The sequence below is a fragment of the Daucus carota genome, chromosome 4, assembly GCF_001625215.2.
Source record: "Daucus carota subsp. sativus chromosome 4, DH1 v3.0, whole genome shotgun sequence".
In the NCBI taxonomy this organism is placed as follows: Eukaryota; Viridiplantae; Streptophyta; class Magnoliopsida; order Apiales; family Apiaceae; genus Daucus; species Daucus carota.
Genome location: NC_030384.2, coordinates 27,540,953 through 27,549,619, shown reverse-complemented (window position 1 = coordinate 27,549,619; position 8,667 = coordinate 27,540,953). Strand labels below are relative to the sequence as shown.

Sequence of the window (8,667 nt, the reverse complement as noted above, 5' to 3'; positions counted from 1 at the left end):
GGATTAATATTGTCTTTGACGGGAGGGCGGTTCAAGCTAATTTTATTATTAGTATTGTGTTTGACAGGATGACCACTGAAAAAGAATTTTATACTAGTTATAATATTTTTTTATTAGTGATATGTTTGACCGGAAGATGACTCAAAATAATTTTTATGCTATTAATATATTAATTTGTATCAAAATTTATTTGGAGCTCAATAAGAAAAGAATTGTATTATCTTTAGAATTCTTAAACATGATTTTTTGAATTATAATTATATTTTTCTTCCTAAATTTTATAAAAAAGCTGCGCTTCGCGGCGGCGTGATAAATTTTGATATAAATCAATATTATAATAGCATAAAAGTTATTTTGAGTCATCTTCCCGTGAAACATATCATAAATAAAAAATATTATAATTGACATAAAAATTTGTTTAAGTGGTCATCATGTCAAACACAATACTAATATAATATTTTCTTAAACAAATTTTTATGTCAATTATAATATTTTTTATTTGTGATATGTTTAATGTTTTTGGATTCATATCAAAATTTATCACGCCGCCGCGAATCGCGGCTTTTTTCACTAGTTATAAAATAGAATCAAAAACTTATATACTGCTCCGCACTATCAAATAGACAAAACAAGTATTGGAACATAGTTGGGATGAACCCCAAACTGTCAGTAATAACTAATTGTGAAACATAAAAGAGTTCAGATCTCTTAACACCTATTATATACTTATATATAATAAGCGCAAAGGAGATAATTTGGTCGCATGGTCACATGTTCCGAAAGCTTATGATCCGTTGGATCGTATATTGAACAAATAAGCACCGTTAGATTATAACAAAATTAACTTCTAATTCTATAAGGCAACTGATATCTACCTGCGTGTTTGTAATTCTTTTTCTGAACCTAAAATAAATTCTGTCTTTCCCATGTTTATGATTTTTTTAATCCAAAATAAATATTTTCTACCAGATTTAATTGTAGAATCATATAAATCGTACCGTCACAAAATTATTTTTATCTAATATATTTTAAAATTAATAAGCCGAATATTTTAATCCAAGATAAATATTTCCTACCAGTTTTAATTGTAGAATTATATAAATCGCACCGTCACAAAATTATTTTTATCTAATATATTTTAAAATTAGTAAGCCATATTTAAATCATATTATAATAATTCTAATATAAAATACATTTATAAATATAATCTAATGGAAGTTGACATTACATATTCTACTCAATATATATATTAAAATTTGATTGAAAAAATTTAATACTTTGGCATGATACATAAGAGAAAAAGAATGGCTTGATTACAATAGTTTATTTGAAGCCTTTAATGGCTGTGACGGTGTATTTTATACTGCATCGCCACTGTCTGATGATCCAACACAGTGACCAGTTGTTGTTGTTTTTTTTTACAAGTCTGAAAAGTAGAACCTATATATTTTACAATAGTTCTGACTTACAAACAAATCATACTTTCATATTTTATTTAATTGAAAATTTTAATTTATTGTTTATAAATTAAATTTTTTCACATCATTTATAATATATATAAAAAGTTTATAAATAATTAAAAAGCTCCCGTGCCTTGCACGGGCTATAAGCAAGTAATATCTAAACGTATTAGCAACCATTGCTTAACAATGCTCAAACTTCAGTTCCAATGAACACGAATTTTCACAATGTTCAATTGCTGACTTTGATCTTTATTAATCTCTGCGACGTAGCTCAACTCGACGAGTATCCTTCTTCGCAAGAAAGCACAACAAACGTACACTTTTAACGAACTCCTGATCCCCCAATCTTTTCAAAGCACGTAACTGATGCTCAACCTGCTTCAATCTTTCTTTCGAAGATACAACGTTAGTTGTGTGAGGATCATTGTCAGCCTTCAAAGTTCTGTACAACTGTCTGATGAGAGCTCGTCTATGTGATTCTTCCCGAGATATCTTTCGAATCACATCAGGTTTGTGCATGTGAGTTTTGATCATGTCGGTTTCGATGCTGGTGTCGCTTATGGCTAGGTTTTCAAAGGCGATGGTAAGAGGGGTGAGAGTTTGAGGAGCTGCCGAAGGAGGGGTTAGAAAATCCATTGAGATTTTGGTGCATGTTTGAATACTTCAAATCGCCCCAAGTAACATATATACAAATTGTTGGCCGTCTTGGGTGCTAATTAACACATTAATTTATGTCCGATTTTGATTGGGGATAAATATATTTAAATAAGAGGTTGTTGGCCGGCTTAGGTGCTAATTAACACATTAATCTATGTCCGATTTTGATTGAGGATAAATATATTTAAATAAAAGGATTTTAGCGAATTTTATTATATGTGAGCCTAACAAACACTTTTTAGTTAGGTGGCTAATAACTAGTTTATAAACCGCGGTTCGCAACGGTATCATAATATTTTTCTAAGTGAATTCGTAAATAAATGAATATTTTATTATGTTATGTTATATATAGATTATTTAAAATAATACATTACGAATTTTGATGATTTTATAAATATAATTTAATGTATTCATATATTTTTGGTGTTCTTTATGTAATATAATACAAAATTTGAGAATATAATCAAATTTGAATAAACTAAACTCGTACACTATATAACTATATATTACATCTGAAATTTAGAATAAAAAAATAAATATTATTTTTAATTTCTTTTAAAGTTATTTTTGTAGTTTTTTTTACGTAGTAACCTGCAGCCGCTACACTTTCTGTGCGCACGGGATAAATCCACGAGGCACGAGGTCACATAATAGCCTGCAGAACTAGGTAAATCGCAATTAAGCGACAGGCTATATATTTCATATTACTACGCCATCTCTTGGAAAGCTGCGGGAATGGGTGGGAACCTGAAAAGGAAGAAGACTACGGCGGCCGATCTGCCAGAAGAGCTGATCCGCCGGGAAATACTCACCCGACTCCCGGTCCGATCTCTGGTCCGTTTCAAATCTGTATCCAAATCATGGCTCTCTCTATTCTCCGAACCCCGATTTATAAAACAACACTTCAATTACAGCACCACTCAAATTCCTAATGACCGTCTCGTTGCTAGAAGGAAAACCAAAGTCATTATTCTTTCCCGCTACGAAGAAATAGTCGCCCTCGATTCCACGCAATGTGTTGAAGTGGTTGGTTCGGTCCGTGGCCTAGTTTGTCTTACTAGTTTCAATAAGTTATCGTTATGGAACCCTGCAACACATCAATCCAAGGAAATCTTCGCACCGGCACGCTTTGCTGATCGAAAGTATAACATAGGATTCGGTTTCGATACCGTGAGTGATATTTACAAGCTTGTCATGTTGTCAGAGGATCTAAGGTTTGCTAGGGTTTACTACTCTAATTCTGATGATTGGATTAATATATCTGTTCCTCATAATGTGTTTACTAATATTAGCGGAACCACGTCAACGAATTCCGTGACTATTGTAAAGGATTGTCCTTACTGGACATGTAGTAGATACACGAAAGATTATAAGCATATGAATGTGACTGCTCTCAAATTTGATGCTGTACGTAACGAGTTCAAGTTGATGCCTGGATTTTTTTTTGATAAAGTGCGTGGTTTTGAATTTTTGGATATGAATGATCGTCTTACTTTGATAGTGTATGAGTATGACAAATATCCTTTTACTAAGCTTATGCTCAATCTATTTTCGTTGGACGGGGAGGAGGGATGTTGTGTTTGGACTAAGATGTACACTATCGGACCATTTAGTCCTGGATCTGAGGTGCTACAGGGATTTTATAGTGGTGAGATTGTGTTTCATGATCATTTGGGTAAGTTTTGTTGTTATAATTGCAAAACAGATACGATTTATAAGCTCCCTAGTACATCTTCTGCAACTACAGATGCTTCCAGACTAAGATGCTTCAGATATACTCCTAGTCTGGCTTTCATAGAGGGAATGAAGTCTGTTTTTGGTTTAACAACCCGAACTCGCCGTGCAAGTGTTCAGTATTACAGAGTTCCTCATAGATTAATCAATGGTCTTAAACATTAATTATTTGCTTGAGGTCATTTGGTCTTATAACCTACGTAAGTGTTTAATCAAATGTTTAGTTAAACTTTAAATGAATTATAGGATGTCGCCGCAACTGCTTTGTACTTGTGGTTTGCAATCCTCTTTTCTAGTTCCGTACTCTGGTTTATTTGTTCTGATACTTGATATTTTGCTACTTTCGTTCAAATATAGTGTTACTTTAACCTCGACTTCTCCTCAAGATTGTTGAAGTATTCATGTATCCTTGTTCACCAGCATATTTTTGTAAATGAAGGATTGGGTTGCTCTGGTTGCTGCATTTTATAATGCAAATTCTTTTAGATTTAATTATAGCATTGATAATTCAGATGTGCTGGAGGGATAAAAAGGTACTCCCTCCGTCTCAATTTATAAGTCCATTTTGGAATAAACACGCATATTAAGAAAAAAGTTAGATTAGATAGAATCTTATCTCATGTATCATTAATTAGTGCATTGAAAAGTGAGAATATAGTTGAGTTTCAAAAAAATCACAATAAATATAGGGATTTAGTGCATTGAGAAATGAGAATCATGTTGAGTTTCAAAAAAGACACAATTAATATGTAGATTAATTTGTATTGAAAGAAGAGAGGGACAAGTATTTTGGGACAAATTTTTTTTTCAAAATGGACCTATAAATTGAGACGGAGGGAGTAACGTAAATAAGCTTAAAGGATGGAGGAATTGAAGAATACAAATCCTATTTAATCAATGAAAACAAACTACAGAGTCTCAATAATGCTCAACAAAGACTATACGATTGAGTAGCGATTAATTAAACAGAGACTGAATAATGCTCAAGACCTCTTCTCTATTCTCACGCCGCTGAACATACCTTACAGCAAGCTCCAACTTGTCCCTATGCTTGGGCTTCTTCTTAGCCATGCTGCTAAGTTCCCCAATTACTCTTCTCCGCACATATGCCAGGCGTAGACTGTTGAAACCTTCTCGGTTCAACCATGGTTTCGAAGCATGCACTCGAAGCTGGTCTAGTCTCTCCTCCGCAGATGCAACGTTTGAAGGGCGAGAAGTACTCGGGTCTTCAATGCGGATGGGACTTGGAGAAGCCTTGGCAGGTCCGTACCATTGCCTAGTCATAGCGGTCAGATGGGCTCGTCTGAATGATTCTTCTCGGGATGGTTTAGTGTGCGTTAGTACCTTGCGAGGTGTGCTCTTCTCGGTGTTGGTGGCGCTTATGGTGAGGTTTTCGAGTGGCGTGGTGGGAATGCAAGGAGAATCGGCTATGGTGAGGTTTTGGAGAGCTGCTGTAGGGGGTGTTGGATGATCCATATTCAAGGTTTTTGTGTACCCTCATATTGCATCATCGCGCTTTATACAGGGACTAGCGTGTTTTTAATTCCTACAATGTTTCTGATTGTATAAATCTTTCTGGGTTTTGTTCTAAAAATTATATATTTTCAAAAATCTAATCAGATTTTGCTTATTAATTTCGTTCTTGATAATTTTAATAGTATACATGTAGGGACCAGCATATATTCAGTCCTACAAGCTTCTTTAACAAAGTTGTGCACAGAAATTAAAATAATTAAACGCCGTAGCTCTTCTAAACTGTTGCGCGAACTGAGGTTATACAACATTATATATTTTTTACTTTCTTTTAGCTATTTAAAATTTTGAAATGTATTTTGAATATGTAATTTATTTGTGCTATGCTCGGACGAGTACTTAGTATTTTATGTATATTTTTTTTAAATTTAATATTGAACCGTCAAAACACTTTGGACAAATATGATTTCACATTATAACCATTTTGCATATTTTGATTAATTTTTAGTGATTTTTTTAGTTGAAAATGATGAAATTTTATTTTTTTATTCATTAATTATATATATTTTATATATCTATATTTGTAAGATTTTTATACAAGATAATGATTTATAATTTACAAACTAGTATTTTTATTCCTAAAAATATAATAAAAAGTTCGTCATACTTTAAATAATGTACATACTTCTACTCCTTTTACTGTTACAAGTGATTTATTTGCTAATTTTTTTCTAATCCAGCCGGGGCAGGAAAAAAATCCTGGATCCCCCTGCCATCAAGATGACAGTACTGATCAGGCAGGCAGAGTTGAGTAATGGTCCAGAGGTCTCTGTATCCCGAAAATTTGACCTCAAGAAGCTGAAAAGAAAAGCAGTAGGAGACAAATTGGACTCCAACTTTAAAATTCGTGATCCATGATCGAGAGCCGACTTCCCAATGCACCACTGCATATATCCTTTCACCCTTTTCATATCGTTAATTCATTGACATGGGAAATAGACGGTCACTGACCATGGAATTAATTTTACTGGAAACTGTGACAATCAATGCTGAAATGGTCTCTTCAGTTCCCTTCAACATCTCTACATAAACGTTTATGCTTTCTTGGGTTGCATCAGATCAATTGATCATCCAAATACAGGAGATTATCGAAGCAACTCAGCAAAACAAGGTAAAATAATTTCATATTTGTAAATATACTTAGTACAATGGATGATAAGGAAGGAGCGAAGATTCCCTTGAGGCTGCATGTACTCAAAGAGAAGAATCAAGTTGTATTTGCTGAAGCAAACAGTGATTTTGTTGATACTCTGTTCAGCTACTTGACACTTCCCATGGGAAAAATCGTTCGAATTTTGAAAACTAAATGTGATTTACAGGCGGGGGATATTGGATGCTTCGGAAATCTGTATCAAAGTGTCGAAAATCTTGATGCAAGTCATCTTTTGTCTGAGGAGTGCAAACAGATGCTCCTTAATCCAGTAAATGTAGCAGGAGTGTTGTGTCGACGACTAAAATTAAACATTGATGATACCAGTCCTGCTAATTATCGTGTTTGTCACTATTTGCACTGTGCTAAACCTGAACTTTCACTCAACAGCATAGCAGCAGCAAAATGCAACTGTGGACGAGAAATGAGAGAACCTATGAAACAACCGGGTCAAATCCTGAGTCTTTTTCGAAAATCGGGTCAAGTCCCGAATTCCGAATCCGAAAATAAGCCGAAATAAACTGGCCCAATTGCAACAACTTGGGTAATCCACAAGCCCACCACAGGCCCCCAAAAGATCATGATTTGTTGGTGCAATTGGTAGTAGTACTTATGCTTATAAACTGAACTAAAGTCCACACACTTCTCGATGTGGGACTGGGGTGTTACAAACTCCCCCACTTAAATTCCTGACGTCCTCGTCAGGCCGAAACGAATAGCCCATAGGCCCAGATCGAATCTCTCTAGCCATTGTGGGATAATACCGGCTGGCTTCGTGTCCCCGCCTCCGGAACTCCGTCCATTGCGGGATAATACCACCAGCCTTCGTGTCCCCACCTCCGGCAACTTGACGAATCAAGCTTTCGAGAGCCTGGCTCTGATACCATATGAAACAACCGGGTCAAATCCTGAGTCTTTTTCGAAAATCGGGTCAAGTCCCGAATTCCGAATCCGAAAATAAGCCGAAATAAACTGGCCCAATTGCAACAACTTGGGTAATCCACAAGCCCACCACAGGCCCCCAAAAGATCATGATTTGTTGGTGCAATTGGTAGTAGTACTTATGCTTATAAACTGAACTAAAGTCCACACACTTCTCGATGTGGGACTGGGGTGTTACACTGTTGATATCATGTCAAGTATGAGCACAGACCACAGCACGGGTGGAGCTTTCGTTAGTGAGACCGGAGCTTTCATCGTGACGGATGATCTTCATGTCATTCCCAATCTGCCTACCACTGTGTTTGAACTGTTTCAAAAGTTGGGAATAAGTGACTTGGATGCAGTTGATGAAATCAATTTGAATGTTGGATATAAAGAGGTAATTTAACTAGTAGATATTACTTTTTTTGACTTATTATCAAAATAATCTTGGTTTTTATATATTGTCTTTATGTATTGATATTAGATGCTCACTATTCTTCACTGCTCACTGCATTCAAACTCTCCATTGACTTCTACATTTGTAAGTAAGGGATCAAAGGGATCAAACTCTGGCTGCTTATTGAATTATGAAATGGGTAACTCATCTGGAAATGGTATGGGCAAAATGGAGGAGGCAGCAGAAATGGCAATGACTATTAAATTAGTCATTCAAAAGTCAAATAACAAAATGTTGTTTGCCCATGCTGAGGAAAACTTTGTAAACTTCTTGTTTAGCTTGCTAACAATTCCTTTAGGAGGCTTGGCACGATTGAGTGGCAATATTTCCTTCGGAAGTGTTGGTAATCTGTACAACAGTCTATCGACTTTGGATCCTGAAAAGCATTTGAAATCTCCGCAACTGAAAAATATGCTGCAGAATCCTCAACTGGCTGCACTGCATATTTCTCAGAACCAGTTATTTTCTTTTCTTGAGACAGAAACTGAGTACTATCGTCAAACCAAAAGGGTATTTTTACCGTCCGGTGGTCACATACAAAATTTTTATGTAGTGCAAAACCAAGTCAGAGGTTTTTTGCCCAATGAAAGCTGTAAAAAATTATTGCTGAAAGACCCAAAATTCAAAGGCCAGTATGCAAGGCCTTCCATGTTTATAGTGACTCCTGATATGCATGTCGCATCACTAACCAAGTTCTCAGTTGTTTCACATTTTCGAAGACTAGGTATCCCACTCTCTGATGTTGAGGA

The 8,667-nt window shown here is 35.3% G+C and overlaps 2 protein-coding genes across 2 annotated transcripts; both read left to right on the top strand.

Moving 5' to 3' along the window:
• Positions 1-2,855: 2,855 nt before the first annotated feature.
• On the top strand, positions 2,856-4,019 carry LOC108203661 (F-box/kelch-repeat protein At3g23880-like). Its single transcript, XM_017372666.2, has one exon. The coding sequence runs from the start codon at positions 2,856-2,858 to the stop codon at positions 4,017-4,019; it is 1,164 nt and encodes a 387-aa protein (XP_017228155.2).
• Positions 4,020-6,535: 2,516 nt separating this feature from the next.
• On the top strand, positions 6,536-7,057 carry LOC108217110 (uncharacterized). The gene has a single exon (XM_017389959.2). It carries the CDS (start codon positions 6,536-6,538, stop codon positions 7,055-7,057), a length of 522 nt encoding a protein of 173 aa, XP_017245448.2.
• Positions 7,058-8,667: the final 1,610 nt, after the last annotated feature.

Coding starts and splice junctions, on each gene's coding strand:
- LOC108217110 (XM_017389959.2), top strand. CDS start 6,536: ATGGATGATAAGGAAGGAGCGAAGATTCCCTTGAGGCTGCATGTACTC.
- LOC108203661 (XM_017372666.2), top strand. CDS start 2,856: ATGGGTGGGAACCTGAAAAGGAAGAAGACTACGGCGGCCGATCTGCCA.